This window comes from Grampus griseus (genome assembly GCF_964374135.1).
Source record: "Grampus griseus genome assembly, chromosome: 8".
Lineage (NCBI taxonomy): Eukaryota > Metazoa > Chordata > Mammalia > Artiodactyla > Delphinidae > Grampus > Grampus griseus.
Window position 1 is genome coordinate 87,482,916 of NC_139002.1, and position 27,660 is coordinate 87,510,575.

The 27,660-nt window shown below is 45.0% G+C and overlaps 1 protein-coding gene across 1 annotated transcript in view; it reads right to left on the reverse strand.

The window, feature by feature from the left end:
- The window catches only part of PAMR1 (peptidase domain containing associated with muscle regeneration 1), a 70,601-nt gene extending 43,381 nt beyond the window's left edge, over positions 1-27,220 (reverse strand). Inside the window, exons 1-2 of the mRNA XM_082660689.1 lie at positions 27,116-27,220; positions 4,844-5,020 (exon numbers count right to left, since the gene is read on the reverse strand). Coding sequence (XP_082516815.1) covers positions 4,844-5,020; positions 27,116-27,188 — 250 coding nt within the window. The 5' untranslated portion in view covers positions 27,189-27,220. The remainder of the gene's footprint in view (positions 1-4,843; positions 5,021-27,115) is intronic.
- Between the last annotated feature and the right edge of the window lie 440 nt (positions 27,221-27,660).

Genomic DNA, 27,660 nt, shown 5'->3' on the forward strand with positions numbered 1-27,660 from the left:
GTGTACAATTCAGTGGGTTCTAGCATACCCCCGAGTTGCGTAACCGTCACTATTACCTAACTTTAGAACATTTCATCACCTTCCCCACAAAAGACCCCATACTCATTAGCAGTCACTCCCCATCCGCCAAGCCCCACCCCCGGCCCTAACCCCTGGCAACCAGTAATCCACCAGTCATTTCATATGAATGGAATCATACAATATATGGCCTTTTGTGTCTGGCTTGTTTCATTTGTGGCCGATGTTTTCATGCAAAATGAAATAACCTGGAGTAAAAGGTAGAATCCATCAAAACAGGGTATTTTTTCTCTTTATAAAAATATTACATGTTTATTATGGAATATTTAGAAAATTCAGACAAGCAAAAAGAATTCAATTAAAAACACCAAAACTTCCATCACCCAGAGAAAATGATCAGTAATTCTTTCTATATATATGAACACATTTTTTTAAATTAGGCTTATACTACATACTGTACATTCTGTTTTTAATAACTTACCTTTTAATTTGATACTAGATAGCAACCATCTTCCCATTCCATTAAATATTCTTCTGTGGCATACACTTCTATAACCAGAGTGTGCCGTCCGAAACAACCTTAATGCCTAGTAATGGGCTCACCCTGGAAGGTGTCAGGCTCCCCCCGGCCAGCAGGCCACACCAGACAGGGTTGAGCAGACCCTAGTCAAGGGTCTCCTGAGGGGTGGGGGACAGCGAGGAAAGGTAGAGATAATCCAATCTCACTTATTAAAACGGAGCGCTAAGTTCTGGCGCCTCCATTGTCCAGCTGTGTGTCCTTGACCAAACTGCGTAAGCTCTCTGTACCTCAATGTCCTCATCTGTAAGCCCAGGGTTAAAGACTGTGCCTACCTCATAAAGTTGTCTTATAAATTAAATTCACACTTGTAAAGGGCCTGGCTCATAGCAAGTACCCCCCAAACATGAACTCTTATTATTATTCTGCATTCCCATACCTCCTCCTGGCTTATCCCCACCATAGCATATAGCATGCTCAATTTTAACTGCCTACTGCCTGTCTTCCTGTACAGACTGAAATCAGGGGCTGCACCGTGTTCAACATGATATCCCCCCCACTTAATACAGTATCTGGCATATAATAAGAGTTCCAGAAATATTATTATTTGAGATTTGAGCGAATAAATAAATGGATGAATGGATGAATAATCCAGGCTTCTGAGCCGTTCAAGATAACCAGCATTTCCTTGGGCTAAGAGCATACTTCTTTGCTTTTGGCTAAAATTAGGTTTTCATTGGCCTGTAGTATATACATGCAGTGTACATATGTGTGATTTCTGTAGGGGAGAGACTTGTAGCTCTCTCTCTGCACACCATCCTGACTTTGCTTCCCTCTCCCAGTGTCTCTTCCGACCAGAAAAGAATTGCTAATATGATTCATCAAATTTCACATGGCCCATAACTGGGTCCCAGTGGTCCTTTAAAAGACTGCCTTAAAAGATGGTCTTTTAAAGGCCATCTTCGCCCATGTGCCACATTCCCGTCCGATTTCCTACCCACTGTGCCACCAAGGAGGCCAATGGACTCAGAGTCCGCCCTCTACGACCCTGCCAGCTCTCAGCACAGTAACATCCGGGCCATTAGCTGCAAGCCACAAAATCCAGCCTGGTGCTTAAGATGAACAAGGCTGTGTTAAAAAGATGCTAAGTAGCTCACGGTATTGCCAGAAGGGTTAGAGGACCGAGGTCCAAGCTACACAGCCTAGAAACGCACGAAAATACACAGCCACCTTGCTCCATTGAGGGCCCCAGTGCCGCTGGCCACTGCTGGACGTCAGCACTGCCATCCCCACCACCACGCCCCTGGACATCGATCCTCGTGCAATTACTGCCATCACAAGAGAAAGAATCGTTGTCCAGCATAATGATAGAAGTGATAGAAATTCTTAAACCAGGCTCAGATCCCATTTCGCACCTTTGAGACTGACAAAATTCCAAAACAGCACACTCTGTCGCAAGACTTCGGGAAAACGGTACGCTCATGTACGGCTGCTGTGAATGCCAATGCCTGGAGGAGAATTTGGCAAAGGCTGGCAAAATGACATATGCACCTCCCTTTGATGCAGCAATTCTTCTTCCAGGAATGTACCCCAAAGATATGCTGCAAAAATACTAGCTGATGTATGCCTGAGGCCATCCACTATAGTAGTATTTATAACAGCAAAAAGCTAGAAACAACCCAAAGACTCATGAACTATGGTAATCCACATGATGCAGTTATATGCAACTGTAAAAAGAAACGGAAAAAAAAACTGCTTTATTACTGTCCGTGAGTGATCTCCAGCATATATTGTTAAGAGAAAAAAGCAAGGCAGTTAGCAGTGTTTATGGCATGCTGTCTTTTGCGCAAGAAGGGGAAGATACAGAAATGCACACACATATTTGCTTGTATTGTCAAATATAGAAAACAGATAGAAACAATAAACCTAACTACACATCAAGTAGATGTTATAACACCACAGACAAAAGAACTACATCAATTGGTTTTAAAACATAGTATTTTGACTCTATATACTCAGTGAGATATATTCTAAGGTGAATAAAAATCACTATCATCAGTGGTCTTATTACTAATACCAATAGTGCTGTAACTGTTTTGTACAATTATAAGATAAAGCAAGTAAGTGATTAAGTTAATATTATCAGGAAACAGGATTTTCACCATGAGAGAAAAGACATACAAATATAAAATCAAAGAAGTTAATTAACAACCTTGGAATATTACATTTGAACTTGAGTAGCAGCAAAAATTCATTTTAAAAAATACATGTTTTCCAGCTCCATCCACTTAAAAAAACATACAAACAAAACCTTGTAACAATGACAGTCCAATAGCAAGGCACACCTCAGGTGACCAGATCGTGGTCTCAGACCAAAGTTGTTTTGAGAAGTGGCTGATTCCAGATCTGGGGTAGAAAATATACAAGAAGAGGTTAAAATATCTTGTCATGCGAGAAATCAAGAAGTCTTCAAAAACAGTGTAGTCATGTCAGAAGAACACAGAAAGACATAAAGGGGCACCCAGTGTTATGAGTTGTGTGCATTAAAATAAATAATGACTGAAATGGATTAAATCATATAAATAAATTAAAATGCCTGCATTCATAATGACACACACACACAGAGAAACCTCTTTGATCACCAGTAGGGACTGCTAGGACACCAATTCACTATTTTTGAAAATCTTTTTTTCTAAAAAAGCCTTTCTCTCGCCTCTCCTTTCAGGGCAACCAGATGGTTGATATGGGACAGTTCTTCACTACTCAGTCTGGAAGATCCTTCCTAGCACCAGTCGACGTGGTAATATTGGGCGCCTCCTGTATGATGTAATAAGATGCTGGGTGCAGGCGTGGCAGACGTTGATGCCCTTCTGTATGATGCAGTAGGAAGCGCACAGCACTGCCTATGAAGGTCTCTTATTTATTCCACGACCTCATGCCAGCTCATTAAATCAAAGCCCCACCCTCATAACAGTAATCGCTAGGCTTTTGAAAATATTGAAAATTGTTCAAAGACTTCAGAATCCCTGCTAAGGACCCCTAGTCAGGAGACCCTGGCTTAGCTCTCAAAATTTCCTTAGAAAATTTGGAGGCACTACTCAACTATTTCCCTACAAACCATTCTCACCATCAGGGAATTGGAACGGTAGGTTTCTTTTCTGGATCAAATGTGCAAAGGTTATACTGAGGTCACTTCTATTTTTATTTATTTATTTATTTTGCGGTACACGGGCCTCCCACCGCTGCGGCCCCTCCCACCACTGCGGCCCCTCCCGCCGCGGAGCACAGGCTCCGGACGCGCAGGCCCAGCGGCCATGGCCCACGGGCTCAGCCGCTCCGCGGCATGTGGGATCCCCCCGGACCGGGGCACGAACCCGCGTCCCCTGCATCGGCAGGCGGACCCCCAACCACCGCGCCACCAGGGAAGCCCAGCTTTTACCTTTTTAATGAAAAGATCTCCAATGTTACCAAATATCTTCAGGATGTAGCCTAAACATCATAGCACAGCCTCCAAAGCCCTTTGGCTTGGAGCCCCCTGTTCTCTCCTTCAGATTATTCTCTCAGTCTTTGATCTATCTCTTTCCATGTTTCTCATCTCACACACACACACACACACACACACACACACACGCGCACACACACACACGCGCGCGCACGCACACACACACACACACACACACACACACACACACACACACACCTCCAGGCAGACTGAGCTACTTGCGATTCCCTAAACTCCATGCTTTCTCTTGCCACAGGGCCTTATCACATGCTATTCTCTATGGCCTGACCTCTCGACTGGCTCCCCTTCATGCTTTTCAGTTTGCTGCTTCCATCTTCAGCACACATATCACCTCCTCTAATAAGTCATCCACCCACATCCGCATCCAGACTCCCATGGTACCCATGCTTCTCTGTCACAGCACCTGCCAGGCTGCATTACAGCCACCTGTTTACTCCTCCATCTCGCCCACTAAGCTGTAAGCTCTGGAAATGCCAGGAATGTGTCTTTTTAAAAATCACTGTATTCCCACTACCTGTCATGGTATAAAGGAGCTGCTCAGTCTGTTTGTTAAATGAGTGACTAAGTAGATAAATCTACAGCATTGTAAGCTTAACACTGAACAGGGTACTAACTCCTCCAATTCCTTTGCCTGTAGTTAGAGTGGGTTGAATTATGCCACTTTTAATCATCATGGCATCACAGCCTCCTGATGTCTACCTGTCAGAATTCAAGTGTTCAGCGTGCTCCTATTACTGACCTCAGAAAACATGAAGGCAACCTGAGGTCTCCCATTGCACACTCACCTGGGTGAATCAGGCAGGAGTCACATTCATTCTCCTCGTTCCTGCAGCAAGGGATGGTATAACCCACCACTTCTTTCTTTCCAGGGCAGGCACATTTAACCTGATCGTATTCACAACACTCCCGACACATGATGTTCCACTCAGCTCCGGGGCAGCCTTCATTAATGACTGTGTACTCTGAAACAGAAACCAGAAGGTGAGATGGAGGGCCTGGCAGGAACAGGTAAGACCCATAAGTACCTTACTGCCAAGAAGCAACCTTGCCCTACAAACGTGTCACCCTGCCTGAAGGATGTTCAGAACCATCCACTGGGGCGCAGATGAAATTTGTTAAAACTGCTATTCATTTTTAATTTTTAATCAAAAAAAAGAAATCATGTTTCATCCATATATAATCTACATGGATTGACACACATACACATAAATAACTTATAAACAAGCATACATTTCCTGAGTGTCTGTGCTCATTTCTGTTTTTGCCGGGGTACATCAGGCCAAGGCTTACAGCTACACAGGTTGTGCACTGCGCAATTCCAGAAGGAACCATTAAACTGCACAACTGTACGGTACAGCCCAGGCTCTTGGGCCATCAGAAAAGTTTGGTGACCACTCTCTAGACTAGGTCCATCAAGTGCAAGGCTGAATGCCAAGTAGGAACCACATCATTTCCTCCAAACCTGGCTCCTCGATTTTGCAACATGCCATTTTTACGGTATCTTCAAAGCTAAAACCAACAGAAAAGACAAAAACCATCTTAATTAGTATGTTTGGGAGAATTTCAATGTTTTACAAGAGTGAACTCATTGGCAGAACTTCATTCAGTCCCTAAAAACAACTGAGCATTCTTTCCCATGAGAAAAAAAGTGCTCCTTTCTGGGTGGAATTTCTTTCTGTCTGTCTTTTTTAAAATATACCTTAGGTAATGAAAAAGAAAAATCATTTGGCAAAAACTATAAAAGGAATCAGTCGGAGGCTGCCCGGAGGAATCCAGGCTAAGAAACAGACCTAGCTTTGATTTGCTCTTCTTCCTGCCCCAACTCTCTATTCCTAAAAATTTTGCACAAAGATGACGATTGAAGCAGAAATAGGTCAGATATTTGAGGAAGAAAGTGAATCAGGCTTCCCTAAAAACCCCAGGGAGGGATCCCCAACACGCCTTGTAGGCCCATATAAACCAACCCTAATATCTGCGGTGGCTTCTAACCTCTTGAATTTCATAGTTTAGTTTTCTGTTTTCCTCCCCTAAATTTGGAAGTCTGACACAGAACCGTTCATTCTCAATTTGCCAAGTAGACCAATTTAAAGAAACTCTCACCATCTTCTCTCAACCTTCTGTCATAAGAACATTCTAGCATCATAGAAGGGAACCGCTTGCATAATAAGGGACAGTTCCTTAGATTGAATACATGTAGTTTTATGAAAAAATTCCTCTTTTCTTTTCTACAAACACTGGTGGGGCAGCAAAGATCCTCACACTGGCATTTGGGAACAACCAGCATAGACCACCATGATATTGTCACTACTGAGATTTTGTTTCCCGTTCTATTCTGTGGGCCCCTCCAGGACAGACACCAGGACTTACTTAGCTGAGCTTCTCATGTTTCTAACTTGGCTGGATGAAGTGAATAACTTCTAAAATCTAGAAGAGAGGACTTCCCTGGTGGTGCACTGGTTAAGAATCCTCCTGCCAACGCAGGGGACACGGGTTTGATCCCTGGTCCGGGAAGATCCCACATGCCGTAGAGCGACTGAGCCCGTGCGCCACAACTACTGAGCCTGTGCTCTAGAGCCTGAGAGCCAGAACTACTGAGCCCACACGCCACAACTACTGAAGCGCGTGCACCTAGAGCCCGTGCTTCGCGACAAGAAAAGCCACTGCAATGAGAAGCCCATGCACTGCAACGAAGAGTAGCCCCCGCTCACAGCAACTAGAGAAAGCCTGCACCGAGCAACAGATCCAATGCAGCCAAAAACAAATAAATAAATTTATTAAAAAAAAATCTAGAAGAGAACTTAATGGTTACGAGTAAAAGAAAGTAGAAGAAAACGTAGGAGTAAATCTCCATGATCTTAGACTTGTTATGAACTTGGATTCTTAGATGTGACACCAAAAACGACAAAAGAAAAACAGATAAATTGGATTTATCAAAATTAAAAACTTTTGTGCAACAAAGGAAAGTGAAAGGACAACCTACAAAATGGAGGGAAATTTGGAAATCATATGTCTGATAAGGATTTAATATCCAGAATATGTAAACGACCCCTACAACTCAACCACAAAAAGACAAACAACCCAATTTTTAAAAGGGCAGGGCTTCCCTGGTGGCGCAGTGGTTGAGAGTCCGCCTGCCGATGCAGGGGACATGGGTTCGTGCCCCGGTCTGGGAAGATCCCACATGCTGCGGAGAGGCTGGGCCCATGAGCCATGGCTGCTGAGCCTGTGCGTCCGGAGCCTGTGCTCCGCAACGGCAGAGGCCACAACAGTGAGAGGCCCATGTACCGCAAAAAAAAAAAAAAGGGCAAATGCATGAACTGACACTTCTCCAAAGAAGATATACAAACGGCCAATAAACACATGAAAAGATGCTCAGCATCACAAGTCATTAGGGAATTGAAAATCAAAGCCACAACAAGATAACACCTTATATGTACTAGGATGGCTACAATCCAAAAAAAGAAAAAAAGAAAAAGGAAAATAACAAGCATTGACAAAGATGTAGAGAAACTGGAGCCCGTGTATATTGCTCAGGGGAATGTAAAATGATGCAGCTTCTCTAGAAACCAGTTTGGCAGTTCCTTCAAAAGCTAAACATTGACTTATTTTATGACCCAGAAATTCTACTCCCAGGCATATATCCCAAAAATCAAAAACAGAAACTCCAACAGATACTCATATACCAGTGCTCACGGCAGCATTATTCACAGCAGCCAAAAGGTAGAAACAACCCAAACGTCCATCAAGAGATGAGTGAATAAGCAAAACATGGTATAAGCATAAAATATTATTCTGAATGTGGAATATTATTCAGCCATGAAAAAGAACGAGATGCTGATACAAATTACAATATGGATGAACCTTGCAAACATGCTAAGTAAAAGAAGCCAGACATAGAAGGACAAATATTGTGCCACTGAACTGTATACTTAAAATGGCTAATGTAGAAAATTTTGTTATTTTTATCATATTTTTTTAATATTGAAAAACTAGTGAGAGGAAAAAAAGTGTTTAAAGCCTTAAGCATTGGAATCAGACAGACCTGGGTTTGGAATCCCACCTTTGCTACTTACTGGGTATATGACCTTGGCTAAGTTACTTTACTCACTCAGTCTCAGTTTACTATCCAATGAAATGAGTACATTTTATCTAACTCAGAAGCCAGCTGAAAGGACTAGATAAGATTATGTATATAAAGAGCTTAACACAGTGCCCAGCATATAATGAACATTCGATAACTAGTAGCTTAAGAAGAAAAACACTATTGACATCCATATTTCTCAAGGATCTAAGTTTCTGAATGTACCACATATCAACTCCTTACGTAAAATATTCATGTTGGGACTTTCCTGGTGGTACAGTGGTTAAGAAGACTCCACACTCCCAATGCAGGGGAACTGGGTTCAATCCCTGGTCGGGGAATTAGATCCCACATGCACGCTGCAACTAAGAGTTCACGTGCCGCAACCAAGGAGCCAGGGAGCTATAACTAAGGAGCCTGCGAGCTGCAACTAAGGAGCCTGCCTGACAAAACTAAGACCTGGTGCAACCAAATAAATAAAAAAATAATTAATTAATTAAATGCTTAGGTTGTTTCCCCACTGCATTTGGAGCAAACCCTAAATGCTCTGCTATGGCCCCCAAGGCCTTTGAGAGCTGCTCTCTCCTGAGCCCTGCAACCTTTCCTTGGCACTATTTCCCACCTTTTATTTCTCAAAACCATCAAGGTCTTGCTCATCCCAGGGCCTTCACATTTGCTTTCCCCACTGCCTCTGTCAAAACGTTGGGCCTTAGTGTAAATAACACGTGTTCAGAACAGTCCTCGCTGACTTTCTCATCTGAAGTTTGTGCCTCTGCCCCTCCTTCCATAGTATTCTCTATCACGGTATCCCAATTGTTTCCTTTCATGGCCCTTACACAATTTATAATCCCTTTCTATGTTTCCATTTACTTGCGTATCATCTGTCTCCCTTACGTGACCATAAGCTGGTAGGAACAATACCTAACTTGTTCACCGCAGCTAGGGAAGGGCCTGGAATGCAAGAGGTGCTGGATAAATACTTGTCGAAAGAACCAGCCTCCACTCTAGAGCTACCCTCCCTTCAACAGTCAAATATTTCCGTCCAGTGGTCCAGCTCGGAGCTGAGCCAGGAGAGCTGGCTCCGCCCCATAATTTGCTGATATCGGAACCGGGGCACTTTCCCTCCCATAGTGAAGGGTCTAGAACAGTTGGTCCAGGTTACCCAACTTGGGTCTCAATTCCTTGGCACCAGCCCCTGCCTTGTCCAGCTGTATGATTTCTCCACTCTCTGAACATCTAATATGCCTGCGGGGTGTGGCTCATGTCTTACCCCTCCCCCTGCCCACCCGAGGGCAAGCACTCCATCCTTCTAGGTTTTCTAAGAATTTACAAGTACTAATGACTCTTGGGGGACACTGACAGAATAAACGTTGTTTGCAGCTTTTATAAGCCTTGTAATAAAATATGGGAGGCCAAGTAAGGTCTGCTCTACTCCAGTAGAGGGCAAAGCCTGTTTTCCCTAAGCAGGTGGCTAGTCCACGTCTGGCCCAGCCATGGAATACTGCGGGCCTCCCTTTACCTGGGAAATTAATTCCCTAAAATGGCATTTCTCTTTATTTCAATGAGCAAGCCCACCTCTGCCCTCCCTAACGTGTTACAATAATTTTATAGGTAAGGTCCAGAGTATTGTATCATCTTAGCCAAAGGGAATGATCCCAGGGAAACCCATCTCTGTGCTGTCTGCCAAGTCAGCCAGCTGGCTCCTTTCCAAGGACTCTGTGTGGTAACCCCAAAGATATCCATATCCTTACCTCCAGGACCCATGAAAATGTTACCTTACAAGACAAAAGGAATTTTGCAGATGTGACTGATTTAAGGTTCTTGAAATGGGTAGAGAATGCTGGCTTGTCCAGGTGGGACCAAGGTAATCCCAAGGATCCTTATAAGAGGGAGGCAGGAGGGTCAGAGTCAGAAGCAGAGGCGTGAGGACAGAAGCACTGGACAGACAGGAGTGATGTGTTTTCAAGATGGAGGAAGGGACCACCATCCAAAGAACGCAGGCAGCCTCTAGAAGCTGAATGAGGCAAGGAAACAGATTCTCCCTTAGAGCATCCTGAAGGAACACAGGCCTGCCATCACCTAGATTTTGGCTTCCTAAGACTCATTTCAGACCCTTGAGCTCCAGAATGGTACGAAAATACACTTGCACTGTTTTAAGTCACTAAGTCTGTAGTAATATGTTACAGTATCCACAGGGAATTAACGAACTGTGTCTTCTCAGAAGAAAGGTTAACCCACAGCCAGTCATTTAACCACTCTGGTCCTCAGCTTTCTCACTGAGCACAGTGCTAAGGGTGTGGGTGAACTGATGAATTCATTGTTTCACCCCACAAGTATTCATTGAGTGTCTGCTACATCCCAGGTAGGAGGCTGGGTACTGGGATACAGTGGAGAGAACAGACACCATTACCAGCCCCATGGAACTCACAGTTTTGTAGAGGAGTAGACATTGGATAAAGGATCCCACAAACACACGATCACTCATTGTGATGAGGACATGTAGGATGCTACGAGAACAAGTGGATGGTCACGCAGGGACATTAGCACCAAATCTACAGGACTTGCAGGGTTAAGGGGGTTTAAGTAAAATCACAAATGAAAATCTATTTGCCAAGATAAGACCACTTCTCAGGAATACGGAAGTGATGGAAGAGGGGACGGTTTTAATGCTTTTGTTGACTTGGCTCCTCTGGTCTGGTAAGTCCATCACCCTTCCTTCTCCCCTCGCTGGAACAGAGACAGGAAAGTGCCCCCAAAACATACATGTGGGCTTCCCTGGTGGCGCAGTGGTTGGGAGTCCGCCTGCCGATGCGGGGGACACGGGTTCGTGTCCCAGTCCGGGAAGATCCCACTTGCCGCAGAGCGGCTGGGCCCGTGAGCCATGGCCGCTGAGCCTGCGCGTCCGGAGCCTGTGCTCCGCAACGGGAGAGGCCACAACAGTGAGAGGCCCGCGTACCGCAAAACAAAAACAAAAACAAAAACAAATAAAACATACATGTAAGAAACAAACAGGTAAGTGAAATATTCTATGAGAAATATTTAAAGTTGATCAGCTGAAGAGGTTTGAAAATACAATAAGCAGACAAAAGTGATCTCCTGGACTTTTCCTTCTCCATTTATCAGAATTAAATGGACAAAGGGCACATTGGTCATTTGGCTTCAGCTGTACAAATTTCAGGGGATTTCAATATGATGCTAAAGGTCAGTTCCAGAAACTAGGATTTAAAGAAATACCAACAGCAGGAGAAGCTACTGAATGTTTTCCTATATGCATGCTAAATCCCGTTAGCATTTGTTTAGCTAAAGGGCTTTTATATTGTTTATGCAATTTAATTTTCAAGATGACCCAGTGATGTAGGTAATACATTTCCTTGTAATCTAAAATAACCTACTCTAACCTCTTCACTTTACCAGTGATGAAAAGAGCTAAGTAGGGAAGAAGCAAAGAGAAACGCCAAAGACGTTTTTTAGGGAATTCTGAGTGGGAAGGGAGGCCCACAGAATTCCAGGTTGAGAGAGGGGGTGAACAGCCTGTTGCTTCCTTAGCCTGGAAACAGGCCAGGACAACCTCTAGTTTCAGGGGCTGCTGTAGTTGAGCAACTGTTATTTTGCCTTCCATGTTTGAGAACAAAGAGTTATTAAGCTGCAAATGAGTTTTATCCTGTCAGTGCTTCCCAGGAAATAAGCGCAAACTGAGCACCAAGAACACACAGAGCACCACTTTGGGATCAACCAAGGCACCAAAAGGTCAAGCACATGCCCATAATCACATAGCAAAATTGAACTTACAAAGTTCCAGCCACCGTATGCATTCATTCATCTCTAACTCTTCCATTGGACAAAATATTTATTTTTTTCTATATAAAACACTCCATATTTTAATGCAAAAGATGCCTTGTGAAAGCTTCAAACAATAAGATCATACATAAAGGAGTAAGAAGTATTCAGAAATAACCTTAATATTATATTGTCTATCTTTCAATTGTTTTCTTTCAGTGGACATACATATCCACACGTACAAAATGCTAGATGTGTAGATTATCTTCTTGCCTCTCAAAGCTGGTAACCTATGATTATTATTTTTTTTTATCAGCTCGGTGCTTTGTGACCACCTAGACGGGTGGGATAGGGAGGGTGGGAGGGAGACGCAAGACGGAGGGGATATGGGGAAATATGTATATGTATAGCTGATTCACTTTGTCATACAGCAGAAACTAACACAACATTGTAAAGCAATTATACTCCAATAAAGATGTTAAAAAAAAAAGAAGAAAAGAAACTGTGCTGCTTCGGGACTTCCCTGGGGGTCCAGCAGTTAAGACTCCGCACGCCCAATTCAGGGAGTCTGGGTTCAACCCCTGCTCAGGGAAGTAGATTCCACAGGTCCCAACTAAAGATCGCACACGGGGCAACGAAGATCCCACGTGACGCAATTAAGACCCCGTGCAGCCAAATAAATAAATAAATATTTTTTAAAAGAAAAGAAACTGCTCTTCTTCTTTACTTTAATCACATTTTCTCTTGACCTTAAGTAATCTTCAAAAGTGATTTTAAACTGCTGCATCATTATCCTATATGTGCAACTGCTTCTCTCCCCTCTTTTTAAAATCGGGGTAAACAAATAAAAAAAGAGATGCAGAGTACTTTGGTATCATAGGCTTTGCCCAAGCCATTCCTCAGCTGCCACACTTGGGGCAGCCATCCTGGTATCTCCTATCCAGAGTGAAGAGTTGGGGCTTCCCTGGTGGCGCAGTAGTTGAGAGTCCACCTGCCGATGCAGGGGAGGCGGGTTTGTGCCCCGGTCCGGGAGGATCCCGCATGCCGCGGAGCGGCTGGGCCCATGAGCCGTGGCCACTGGGCCTGCGTGTCCGGAGCCTGTGCTCCGCAACGGGAGAGGCCACAACAGTGAGAGGCCCGCAAAAGAGTTGAGTTATATTGGTCCAGCTCTGGTTTTTCCTGAATTCACGTTGGAAAACCTAAGACACTTAACCGCTCAGTCCTGTTTTATCCATGCAAATACCAAGGCAATGAAAACAATGCTGACCGATTGGCACAGGTTTGGCTTTCATAGATGTGGTGAACAAATGAACAAATGAGTGAGAGAGAGCTGGCTGTCATCATGGCCGTCAGCGTTATTTTCACAGCCCCTCATCAGCCAGGAGCTTGCTTTAAGGCTCTCCAACACTGAGTATTTCTACTGCTGACAAGATAATCCCTCAAACAGCAGGGGGTTAACTTCACAGGATGGTAGAGGGAGCAATTGTGTCTCCTTCGCATCGTCTCCAAGTGGCACGCTTTCAACACTAGGTTTTAAGGAAATATGTTGACTTGATAGTTGTTAAGATAAATCTGAAAAAGGTCAGAGAATTCTTGATGAAAACATGAGTCAGACTGTTCCATATACAGTGGAAATGTCAGTTGTCAAACCACAGGCCACCCCAGCAGGTGGCAAAGAAAGGCGTTTTCATCACGCGCCCGCTCCTCCGTGATGTTAGGGTCTGCCTTTGCACCCACCAAAAACCCCACAGCCCTCCCCTCTAACCACATTTAATGAAAATTTCTACTGAGTGTTTTACTGTCCTGCATGTTATAAACCATCTAAGACCAAAGGGAGAAAAAAGATGTAGGAATCAGAGAGTCCTGCAGCTAGGCACCTTGGGCTCCACTCTCATCCCCACTCATTCCCCCGCCTCCTCTCGTGCTATCTCAACGCCCTGAATTGATTTCTAACACACAACATTCCTAACCACCTGAAGGTCTGACCACCCACTCCATGCGGCCAATAACAGACGCCAGGCAAATCCCAGACAGAAATGCTGTGAGTCAGGGGTGATGGAACGGTTACTGGGGCCCTTGGTGACTCAATATCTCCTCCTGAGCCTTTGAGAACCATCCCATCACCATGACCCTCAGTCCCAGCCTGGCTGGATTCCCAACTTCAGTGACCTTGGTCTTTCCCTGCTCACAGCTCCTCTTGTTAACGAGGTAACAATAGCTGGAAAGTCAACACCTCCATCACCCCCTTTTGGGTATCAGCAGTGATAAAACTTAGAATGGATTCCCTAGAAATCTAGTTTGTTGACACTAGTACATTGGGGAGGGGTAGGGAAGCAAAAATCAGTTTTTCACTTCCTTCCCCTCTTCACTCTGCCCCACACTGTCACTCCTCGTGCATTCTCCTCTCTCCCTGGGTCCCAGCCCCCACAGAAATGGAGCTGAACCTTTCAAACATACCAGCTCACTGAATCCTCAGAGCCACCCTTCAAAGGAAGTATCATTTTTTTCATTTCACAGATGAGGAAACTGAGGAACAGAGAGGGTAAATAAATTGTCCCAGGTGGCACAGTTTTCAGGTGAAAGAAGAAAGATTAGAAGCCAGCGCTTTCTGGGGCCAAAGTCTTATTCTTTCCAACACAGTATTTTGATTCTAGAGAGTTCACAACTTTGACTTTACAGATTAAGAATGCAGCATTGGTGAAATGAACACACTTGGTAATCAGATCACCCAAATTTTAATACCAAATCTGTCCCTCTTGTATGCTGCTGGACAATCATAGACAAGACACCTTGCTGTGGCATTTCCCCTAAACCTCAAGAGAATGGATGTAGATTGTTAGGGTTGTTAATGTCACTGCAGTTAAAGAGGCAATGAGCATAAAGCGCTTTCGAAGAAAAATCGTGTGTTTGTTGAGATATTACCATTATTCTCTGTAGAATAAAAAACCATCAATGGATAAAGAAGATGTGGTACATATATACAATGGAATACTACTCATCCATAAAAAGGAATGAAGTAATGCCATTTGCAGCAACATGGATGGACCTAGAGATTATCAAACTAAGTAAGTCAGACAAAGATAAATATCATACGATACCACTTATATGTGGAACCTAATCAAAATGATACAAATGAACTTTTCTACAAAACAGAAACAGATTCACAGATCTCAAAATCAAACTTATGGTTACGAAAGGGGAAACGTGGGGGGAAGTGATAAATTAGGAGATTGGGATTAACATATACACACTACTATGCATAAAATAGATAACTAACAATGACCTACTGTATAGCACAGGGAACTCTACTCAACATTCTGTAATAACCTATATGGGAAAAGAATCTGAAAAAGAATGGAGATTTTATATATATATATATATATATATATATATATATATATATATATATCTGATTCCCTTTGCTATACACCTGAAACTAACACAACATTGTAAATCAACTATACTCCAATAAAATTTTTTTAAAAACCATCACATGTAGCTAAAATACAGATGGCTAAGGGAGCAAAGGAGGTGAGTAATAATGTCTCCTCCAGAGGCCCACACATACACGGAATTTTAAGCAGTCAGTTCTTGCTTATATCATGGCATTCTGGGTTCCCCCTTGCTTCTAGATTTCCTGATCTCTTTTTTCTAATACCTCCTCTTCAGACACCTTCTTCACTAGGACATACCTCACCTCCTGCTGCTTGTCTTCCAGAAATAGAAATTCTACATCTATAGGCAAAGGGAACAAAACCCAAACTCTAGCATCTTGGAAGAGCCTCAAGTTGCCATTATCCTCAACAACTGTGCTGGAAACCCTTGAAGGACAGCTGCTTCTGGGTTATTTCAAACACTGGAATATGAGCTGAATAGATCTTATTTTTTTATTAGCATTGGGTACTAAAAATATAATTTAACAATGCATCTAAATGTACTTGGCAATAGAACTCAGCAAATATTATATCAAAGTATTAGAATGTCTAAGTTAAAAACAATAAAACTTAAGCTATACCCTAAAAATCCAATCTGGATTTCCCCAGACCTAAGAATTCTACAAACGATCCCACCTGCTCCTCAATCCTCAACACTTTTAAAACCTTCTTTCTGAGTCAGAGTGTGTCAGGGCTATAAGAGGGTCTTGGTCAACCACACCCGCCCCTTTGCCAAGAGCTTCCAGAGTAAGTGTTACTGTCTTCACATCCAGGTTCACTGATGCCAGGCAGAAGCCAGAGTTTCCTTCTACCAAAGGCAGATGGCCAAGAGCAGATGTCAGTTTGAGCGAGGGTGATGCATTTATAATGGCATGTCCTATGGTTCACTAAGCCCTAAGCTGGCGGCAGCTTCACGCAGGCTAGCCCTCATTAGAATTGCCTTCTCCAGTTCTGCAAGCTAGAACAAGATGAAGGGGAACTTCTTTTTGCCTGAGGATTCCTGGCTGGCTCTACCCTTGAATCACAACAGATGGTCGTGAGCAACGTCTCATGTTTGGGAGACAACATCATTGACCCAGAATCACCTACTCTGAAAGACACCATCCCCTCAACCCCCTGCAAGAATCTACCACCAGCCATATTTCAAACATGGACAAACTTAGGCACAGCATGTGGAAGGCATTTCACCCTAAGGCTGGAAGGCAGATGCATGATAAAAGCAAGGGGAGAAAGCAAGTCTCAAAGAAATAAACATATGGTGAATCTTTAGGAATATTTTTTCCCTGACACAGAGTAACAGATGAATAGGATAGGACTGTGGACCAAGGTGGAGTGGGCCTCAAGAGGACCATGTAACTTCCATCCTACTATAGATAGAACACCCAGTATTTCTCCTTCTTAATCCCTTGTGAAACGTGTGCTAGTGGGAAAAATAGCAGAAAGGAGAGGAGTAGAAGATGACTTTAATTTCCTGAGTGCTCCCTTTTTGCAAAGCATTATACTATTTTTAATAGGTTACTTTTTTTTTTTTTGGCCATACCGCGCAGCATACAGGATCTTAGTTCCCCGACCAGGGATCGAACCTGTGCCCCTGCAGTGAAAGCGTGGAGTCTTAACCACTGGACCACCTAGAGATTGTCATACTGAGTGAAGTAAGTCAGACAGAGAAAGACATATCATATGAGATCACTTATAAGAGGAACCTAAAAACAAAAAAAAAGGCTACAAATGAACTTACCTACAAAACAGGAAGAGACTTATAGATGTAGAAAATAAACTTATGGTTATCGGGGGTAAAGAGGGGGAGGGATAAATTGGAAGATTGGGATTAACATATACACACTACTACGTATAAAATAGATAACTAATAAGAACCTACTGTATAGCACAGGGAACTCTACTCAATACTCTGTAATGGCCTATTTGGGAAAAGAATCTAAAAAAGAGTTGATATATGTATATGTATAACAGATTCACTTTGCTGTACACGTGAAACTAACACAATATTATAAATCAACTATACCCCAATAAAAATTTAAAAATAAATAAATAAGTAAATAAATAAATAGGTTATCTCATTTAACACCTGCAATAAACCTATATAAAGACACTATTATTACAGGGGCTTCCCTGGTGGCGCAGTGGTTGAGAGTCCGCCTGCTGATGCAGGGGACACGGGTTCGTGCCCCGGTCCGGGAAGATCCCACATGCCGCGGAGCGGCTGGGCCCATGAGCCATGGCCGCTGAGCCTGTGTGTCCGGAGCCTGTGCTCCACAACGGGAGAGGCCACAACAGGGAGAGGCCCGCGTACCGCAAAAAAAAAAAAAAAAAAAAAGACACTATTATCCTCAGTGTACAGGCTAAGAGGTGGTACAGCCACATTAAAGAGGTTAAGTAACTTGCCAAGAAAACCAGCCATAAATGACGGAGGCAAGATTCAAACCTGTCCCATATTTTTAAACCGTAATACTCTACACCCTATGTTTATACATATCCATACATATGCACACATAAGTATATACATAACCATATCTACACTTTTATTTTTCTGTGTACATGTGTATTCAAACTTGAACATATCCATACTAAGATGTCTATATCAAAAAATGAAATTCATAAATATGGCAAGCAAGGGCTGAATCTTTGCTGAGAAGGATATGGTTACTCAAGTCTGCTTAGGCAGGAAGCCCTTAAAAGGAACAGCTGGTTTTATTCCTTATCCATTGCCACTGTTCTGAAGCAAGTCTGGGCAGAGAGAGGAGGCAGGCGATGCTAGGGGCAAGGGAGAAGCCGTGTCGCGTGACAACAAGAACAATATTTAGGAAAGGCAGGAATAAAGCTGTTCCCAGAAACAGCAAACAAGAGGTTGATGAACAGCTCAAACTCACATTCTGTCTCTATGGGATACAGCCCCAGTGTAAACAGCCCAGACCACTTCCGGGTTGTGCAACTCAGGGTCATGGTAGCTATACTAGAACTGGCAGACAGGGGGGTAAATAAAAAAACACTGGAGACAAACCCCATGTGTTAGAGGGGGGAAGGGAGAGGTTAATTGGTAATGAACAGACCTTGGACTCAGTGCTCCCAGGGACTAGAAGGATGCCTAAATATTCTCCTTATTTTTTTTTAATTTATTTTATTTTTATTTTTGGCTGCGTTGGGTCTTCGTTGCTGCACGCAGGCTTTCTCTAGTTGCGGTGAGCAGGGGCTACTCTTCGTTGCGGTGCACGGGCTCTAGGCGCGCACGCTTCAGTAGTTGTGGCTTGTGTGCTCTAGAGTGCAGGCTCAGTAGTTGTGACACATGGGCTTAGTTGCTCTGCGGCACGTGGGATCTTCCCAGATCAGGGCTCGAACCCTGTCCCCTGCATTGGCAGGTGGATTCTCAAGCACTGTGCCACTGGGGAAGTCCCATATTCTCCTTATTTTTGAAGAGGAGACAGTGTGACTGTCACCAAGGATACAATGTAGTCGAGAAGTCAAGTCACAGCTCTTATGGCTCCCCAGAACTGCCACATCATCATAGGTGTGCGTTAATCAGACCCACACCTCAGTTTGATCAGTGATCCCAGGGCAACCACATTACTTTAAACAACTTACGGACAAGAAATGAGTTTTCTTGGTGAAATATTCAGGTCGATGCTGGTGAGGACTTTTCTTACAGCAATGTGGTCGGGGTCACCTCCACAGTTCTTTCAACATCTCAGCAAGTGCAAAGGGACTAGGACATCAGACTTCCCATCCATCTCTCAGCAGAAGTCTGAAGAAAAGCTCATGTTTTGTAGATTTTCAAATTCCCTTCTTACCCCATCCTCTGTAACAGTGAAGATATTCTTCAATGTTTTATTCATTATGGGCAAGAGACCTGAGTTTTCCAAATGATGGAGCACAAGTTCCACTGGATGGTATAAGGTATTATGTGAATAAAGGTTCTGCGGCCAAACAACTTTGTAAATACTAATAGCAGCTTTCTTTATTGTAGGGCTTTGCCAAGTCTATAATATTCTTTGCACATAGTTAATTCCCACATCCCCCAAACTAATTCCATCATGACATCCTAGGTTTTGTTTGCTTCTGCTGAATATCCTTTAGGATTAGTATTCCATGAAACCTACTTTGGAAAATACCAGGCTGGGCCATAAGCTCTCTCAGCCTTAAAGAAAGTGCCTTACATATATACAATGGGATATTACTCAGCCATAAAAAGAAACGAAATTGAGTTATTTAGAGTGAGGTGGATGGACCTAGAGACTGTCATACAGAGTGAAGTAATTCAGAAAGAGAAAAACAAATACAGTATGCTAACACATATATATGGAATCTAAAAAAACAAAAAACAAAAAGGTTCTGAAGAACTTGGGGCAGGGCAGGAATAAAGATGCAGACGTAGAGAATGGACTTGAGGACACGGGGAGGGGGAAGGGTAAGCTGGGACGAAGTCAGAGAGTGGCATGGACATATATATATATACACTACCAAATGTAAAATAGATAGCTAGTGGGAAGCAGCCGCATAGCACAGGGAGATCAGCTCGGTGCTTTGCCTCCACCTAGAGGGGTGGGATAGGGAGGGTGGAAGGGAGACGAAAGAGGGAAGAGATATGGGGATATATGTATATGTATAGCTGATTCACTTTGTTATAAAGCAGAAATTAACACACCATTGTAAAGCAATTATCCTCCAATAAAGATGTTAAAAAAGAAAGAAAGTACCTTAAGGAAAAGGCCTTTTATTCATCATCCTGTCTCCAGCACCTAGGATCACACCTGGCACCTGGTAGGTGCTTGATAAAGTTTACTGAATAAATACATGAATGTGGATACATGAGGCATGTGTGACTTCCAGGGTCAGGTTATTTGTGTCAAAGACTGATGTTAGAAATGGCTCTTGCGATGACCTTTTGGGGTCTCTATTTTACAGTAGAAGGAATCCATTGGGTCCATTACTGCTGAACATTTTTCGCTCTTTGTGTACTGCAGTTTTCATCTCATTTCCATAAAGGCTTGCGCTGCTCACTTGTTCTTTTCTACCATTGATTGGCGGGGGGAGCCAGGCTTGTACAGAAAGGAGGCGGAACATCACTTAGAAGCAGGCAGTCAATCACCCACTGGGAGGCAGAAAGCCAGACTGAGAATAAAGATACTTAATACCAGGCAAGCCCTCCCTTCTGCTTGCAACCAGGTGAGCCAAGTGGTATATTGAAAGATATAGTAGATGCTACCAGATGGAAGCTAAGCTCAGGCAACTTGTCCTGGGATATCTCAGGTGTTCTCTACCATCACTGTTGACTTCCGAGGTGGGATCCCATGATGCAGGGGATTAATTGATCATCTTCAAAGGAGTCCTATGAAGTAAGTGGACATGGAACCGGGTTTGAAAAACATTGACACCTTGGTCCCTCAGAGTCCTCAAATGATTTGACTTGAAGCAAAGCAGGCCAACATGCCTCCTTCGCCCAGCGGTTTTCCATTAAAAACTGGTTGGAAATTTATTGTAACCAATCATAAATTCAGCTGATGAGGACAATTGCTACATCTTCCCATGAGCTAAAGTTGCCTGAATGTGTTCCCCACTCTGTTCCGGCAGCCGCAGCCCTGGGTTTCCAATCTCCAAACCAACCGACCAGACTTCTACTTACATTGACGCCGGCTGCCAGAGCACTAACGCAGCCCTCTGAGACAGCCAGAGCCTCGGAGAGGGCAGTGATGAAGATGCCGACACTGCAGGAACAAAGGCATCTCCCCAGCTCCAGAGGCAGAAGGGTGACAGAAACATGTGTCTTTATTTGCCGCTCAGCCGAGGGGGGCACTTCCTTAACCATTTGACAAAGGACCCAAGACATTAGTGTCTAGTAGACAGCTGATCCTCATTCAAAACCCACCTGAGTATTCATGGAGGGCGTCTCCATTTCCATCCCCTGCAATAGCCATCAACTGCGTTATGCCGAAAAAAAGAAGAAAACACGCTTCGCTTTACTCACGCCAGGCCTGCGGTTCCTGTTCCATAGCCTGAGAGTTTACACATTGACGATCTTGACAGAATAAATCCATAAAGGAGAAGCGCTACCCAGCGTCAGGGCCAGGCTTGAAGCAGGTCTCATCCTCAATTCTGTCCCTCCACAAGCAGACACATGATTTTGATTACAAAGGCTGACCACGGGACAAAGAAATTCTCACTTCCCACATCTAATCAGAATGAGATGCATGAGCCTGTGGACAGCTACCCCAGAAATTAGCGGGATGTGCAATCTGCTTAACACTCCTGGTTCCTTTAGAAAATGGCTGCTCTTGGTTTCCACGTGGTCCCACTGGGGCTGCTGAGGTCTCTCCCTTGTCTCTCACATCCACTCTGCCCCCACGGTGGTGAGCACATGACCTCCCTGAGGCCATTCTCAGCTCCTGGAATATCCAAGGGATAACCAGAATTCTTTACTAACGCCATGGTCTTTATGATTCGGCCAGGAGATCTACCATAGTCGGACCCCCTGCTGACCACGGCAGCGTTGTGCGGTGTTTCAGTGCATGCATAATGGGGTCAGGCTCTCTGGGTTCAAATCATGGACGTCCAGCTCCATGACCTGGGCAAGTACTATACCTCTCAGTTCCCTCCTATGTAAACTAGGGATAATAACACTACTAACTGGCTTCTAGATGTGTTGTGAGGATTAAATAAACACAAGTAAAGCATATAGGAGAGTGCCTGGTATTTACCACAAGCTCAGTAGATCACTTGGGATCTGGTCCCTTAGGTATGGAGGCTTCCACCATTGGTGTTTCCACCATCACCCGGTGAAGAATCTGATGTGCAGCCCTACCTACTCCACTCTCAGCCCACATGGGCTCCGTGTCTGTATCACGAATAACAACCGAGAACAATGAAAGGAGTCATTGTCGGTGGGTTGGGCAGTGCGGGGGGAGTAGTAGAAAGTCCCACCGGTTAAGAGAGTGGAATATCTGCAGCCAACACTACTTCTCTGCCTTCTGTGAGTGGTTTTGTTTATAGATATGAGGTTTGATTTTTTTCCTGCATTTTACTTCTTTCTCTCCATTATAAACCTAATGCTTTGGCCCAGATCTCATGATGACTGACGAACAGAACTCCTTAAACACAGACCAGGCTTGGACTCTGATAGACTTTCTGCCACTGGTCTGGTAGCTTTCAAAGCTCCAGCTGCCCTCTGGGTCCTCTGCCATGGAATTCAGGAATTAGAAAATGTAAACATTGCTTTCCCCTCCCCTTTAAAATAAAATAAGAGGAAAGGGATCTGGGCTCCTATGACTTTCAAGTATCCACAAAGTGAGGGTGACAGGTTCTCCCACATGTGGGAGGAGCAGGGCACCACCTTCTCTCATTTATCACTGAAATGGCACTTTTCCCAATTTGCACATACCCCAGATCAATTGCAGTGTCTAGAGCTGGGCTCAGGGGAGGCAGGTAGAGAGGTTTTCTCATGCATCGGGATTGGCCACCCCTAGTAGGGCAGATGGAAATAATTTTCTGACTTAAGGCCAGTCATTAGGTCCTCCAGACGTCATGAGACGCCATTATCTCAGCCATTGCTGTCTAGCCAGGGTAACCCAGATGCAGATAAGTTTAAGTCAAACCCATGGTCCCTGCCAGGAGCATTCCAAAGCCCTCCCTAAGGCTTCTGGATATTTCTAAGGGACTTACATGCTCCAGGTCACATCTGCCTCTGGGTCCAGAGGTGCTTTGTCCCTAGCTTACTGACCCAAACATAACACCAAGCCTCACCCTCAGTTTCCACCAAAAGCTCACTCTCAAGGGCATTCCTGAGAATAGAACATTTTACCAAAGAGTTGGTGGTCACAGAGTTGAGATTACATTGCACAAAACACACAAGTTAAAATATATTTACGTTCCTTCTTTTAAAAGTCCCGTTTGCTACGAAATTCTCACTTGTGCTTCCCCCCATTCAGTACACAGCCTTCTACCTTCTCTCTTTCACTCTCCATTTCTGCCCCATCCCTCCCAGGAATGGAGGTCAAAAATGCAAAGGCCAGTAGAGACTAGCAGAGAACACACGTGTGAATCGAGAAGGCAGGGTGTCAGGCCAGAGAGGGGACCCAGCCTGCCTCAAAGCATTCAGCTTCAAAATATTTTTAAGCGTCATATCCTACTAGCTACTTCTGCAGACCTTTGACCCGAAGGCTGCCAATCCTTCGGTCCTACAGTCCCCCTCATTGCCAAAGTCACCCCCAAAAGAGCAGCAGTGCCACCCAAACTGGAGCTAGCAAGAAGCCTCCCCCCGCCACGTGTGTCCTGAAGCCATGCCATGATCACATGTGCATCAGTATATGATGCTGTTAGGTACTTGAGTTTAAGTCAGCCAGGTACCACATGAGCTTGAGCTCAGAAATTCGACAGTCTGGGCTCACGCCAGGCTCCGCTAATCTGCTTGCGTTTTCTTTTTATCATTATTACAGAAAAATGTAAATAACATAAATTTACCATTTTAATCACTTTTAAGTGTACAGTTCAGTGGCTTGGGTAACCATCACCACTATACATCTCCAGAATGTTTCCGTCATCCCTCACTGACACTCTACACCCATTAAACACTAACTCCTCAATCTTTCCTCCCCACAGCCCCTGGTAACCACTGTTCTGCTTTCTGCCTCTATGAATCTGACTTCTCTAGGTACGTCATATAAATGGAATCACACAGGATTTGTCCTTCTGTGTCTGGCTTCTTTCACTTAGCATAATGTTTTCAAGGTTCATCCATGTTGTAGGCTGTGTCAGAACTTCACTCCTTTTGAAGTCTGAATAATATTCCACTATATGTACCTACCACATTTTGTTTATCCACTGATGGACACGTGGGTTTTTCCCACCTTTTGGCTATTGGGAATAATGCTGCAGTGGACACTGGTGTACAAATACCTGCTGGAGTTCCAGCGTTGACTCATTTTGTGTATATACCCAGAAGTGGAATTGCTAGATCAAACGTTTACCTTTTTCAGAACTGTGCCTGTATATCTTTGGACAGGTTACAGACCCTCTCTAAACTTCATCTGGAAACAGCACCTACCCTGCTTTGGCTCAAACACTGGGCACATCATAAATGCTCACAGACATTTACTCTCCTTTTCCTCTGCATTTGAGGTACTCAAACTAAACGATCTCTACAGTTACTCCCAGCTCCCTAAACCAATGATCCCACTCTCAAATTATTTCCCTGTTGGAGAAGCCAGGAGTTCTCAGAATATATATCTGGGGAACACCCTCTTCATGGTCCCCACAAAAATCTAGCCCTGCCAAGAAGGCCCAATTTTCATAGCTCTCTCCTTGGAATTTGCTAACACATCCCATTATAAACCAACATCTAATTTTTCTTGCCACTCCTTCCCCCTTGCTTTCTTTCCACATTCCCTTTCTCGGTTGGCTTCTCCTGCCCACTGAATATCTGGGCTTCAGATTATCTTCCCCAGCTGCCTTGATGCTAATTCCCCACCAGCTAATGTCTGTTGGAAGCAACACTTGTGAAGTTATTCATATTAAGGTTTCACTCCCCAGAGTCGCATCTTGTAAATGAGTTGTTCCTTTTAGGCAGAATCCTGCTGGCAGAGCTACTGGTATTTGGTGAAGTCAGTGGAGTTGGGTTTCTCCCCTCACATGCTGTTTATATTGGGTTATCACTTGGCCCGATGTTTGGATTTTCATCCTCAGACACGTGTCCCAAGTCGATGAGCAACAACCGTCTGCTGTGCCATCCCCGTGGATGTTTACATTTCATCAGATGCTCTTTTTAGAAAAGTAATTAGAGGAAATATGCTGCTAAGCTTTCCTTGACAGGGCCAGATTCAGAACTCCAGCGGGGAGTGGACTCATTCACTCGCGACTTGAAGAAATATTTTCCTTCTCCACTCCATCCCTCCGTGTTCCCTCTGAATGCGAATGCTCGACAACGAAATACCCTTGCTAGACTCGCGAAGTTGCTCTCTGGTTCAGTCAGCAGCTCGGCTGCCCAGACGCCGCGTACCCTCCCTGAAGCTTTTCCAGAGCACAAGGTAAAAGAGATTCTCAGTTCAGGAAAAAATGAGTTTTTCAGATCCTGGGCAAGAAAAAAGGGGCAGCTGAGCTTTGCTTTTTAACTTTTCTGGGTTTCAGCCATCTTACCTGCCACGTTAGAAAAAAAAGAAGCAGGGGCGTGCTGATGCAGGGATGAGCAAACTAGACCTCGGAGCCCTGGTGCTCCAGAAGGAACCAGGTTCCTCTGGAGTTGGGCTCGGGCCACCATGCCCTGGAAGTTCGGCTCCAAAAGGCAGAGGTGGAACAGGAATGAGCCTTAAGGAAAATTCACCAACTTACCCGCTGGGGCAAGTGTCTGCGTTTGTGGATTAACAGACTTCCCCCTCCTGGGCTCCTTCTTCCTACATTATTGTCCTTGGGCTGTTCCAGATGCCAGTGAGGCAAAATTCAAATGAAACACTCTCTCCAGCTTGAGAGTAAATCACCAAGGAAGATTTCACCTGGGGCTGGCAGGCTACAGGTAGATGGGAAGTATTCACCAAAATGGGTTTTGCATTTTTTATATCTTGGCTTTTTGTTCATCATGAAGGGATATGCCCCACGGTCCAGCTCCCCTTCTACAGTAGCTGATTGCATTTTACACCCTCACCGCTCCCACTTACGCTGTTTCACTCTCAGGCACTTGCCAGCTTTGTGCAGCAATGGAGCATCCACCTCTCAAGTAGAGCACAGGTGACAGGTAACCAGCACAGGTGACAGGTAACCAGCACAGGTGACAGGTAACCAGCACAGGTGACAGGCAACCCCCGGAGAAGGAGAGTAGCAAAAGCTCACACACTCCCTGCTCCTCGGCAAAGTTGCCCTATTTTATCATGTGTGTACATTTCAACCGGTCCTTATCTCCCGAGGTCTCACCCTACCTCCTGACACCTGGCCTCTCCAGCCATAGGACAGATGATCCTAAGAAGTCCTCCTTCCCTGCTTGCCTGGAAGCAATCAGAGGACAAGCCTGCCCTCTCCTTGTTTCTGCTGGGTCAAGAGGCTCCCAAGACCTCTGTGTCTCGTTTCAGCCTCACTTGCCCCAGGAGCCCATTTGACATGGGTTTTGTGGCTCAGAAAATGACATGTGAAAAACACAGAAGCCACAGCTCTTTCTAAACAAACACTGTGCTTCCCCAGAAACGACTTGCACTCTTCACCTCGGCTTTTCCTTCTTCCTTCTCATTCTTATCAGAAAGGAAGTGTATATATGCTGAGCGAGTACATCTCCCTTGCTGGGAATCTGTTCTGAAGGGTTGTAACTGTAAGATTTCATCAAGTAAGACGCCCCAGAGGGACACCCTCACTGCAAGCCCTGCTCTCATCCTCCTCTTTCCTTCCAGCAAACCTCTGAGGGGGCTTCTTCCAGTGGGAAATTTAGCTTTTGCATGTCAGGGGGCATACCTGACACTGGGTGGATTCCCGGAGGTGATTTTGTGCTTTCAAAAGCTAAAATAAAAACCCAGCAAATAAAACTGTAGCTGGTACCCTTCATGAGGCAGTTCAGTCCCACAAGTTGGGATGACAGAAAACAGTGTCCCGTTCTCAGGGAGAAAGACAGACACTCCAGCATCACCAGCCAAGCCCCCAAGATTATCACTGAGAAGAAGCCCCCCCTCCCAGCCACCACCCACATACACACAAGCACCATCTCCTGGGACCCCCCAGTCCTGCCCCCTACCAAACCCCAAGAGGGAAAAGTCCCCTCCTGGGGGTCCTGATGCTACCCACAGTACCTCTTGGCAAGGAGGAGATGAGAAGCAGCTGCAGGAAAGTGAGCCCCAGCTGCGGCCACCAGCCCAGCTCCATCGTTCCGCGGTGGTGCCCGGAGCGACTGCCGGGGAGGGACCGAGGGAGGCCGGCGGGCAGGCGGCTCTTACACGGACCTCCCCAAGCCCCAGCAGAGCGGGAGCTCGGGTTTCAGCTCGCCAGGCTCTCCCATCCTCATCCGAGGGGAACCACCTTCAGCCAGAGCGACGTCAGCCCAAACCTCTCCTCTCCGAGGCTGCCTTAACCCTTGCGGGGCCCGGGGAGGTGTGGCCGCGCGGAGAGGCCCCAGGCTGTGGCTGGAAGGGAAGCTGCGGGGCACGGAGGCCAGCCCAGGTCAGGCTGGGCTCCCTCAGCACGGTGAGGGGTGGGGAGCAGCCCGCAGTACCCTGAATGGGAGCGGAGGTAGACGGGGCTGGGGGCCGCTCAGGTGAGGCCTGAAGCACCTGCCCCCAACACCCTCACCCACACCCCGAGCCTGGGATGGGAGGTCCACTGCCTGCCTTCACTGCGC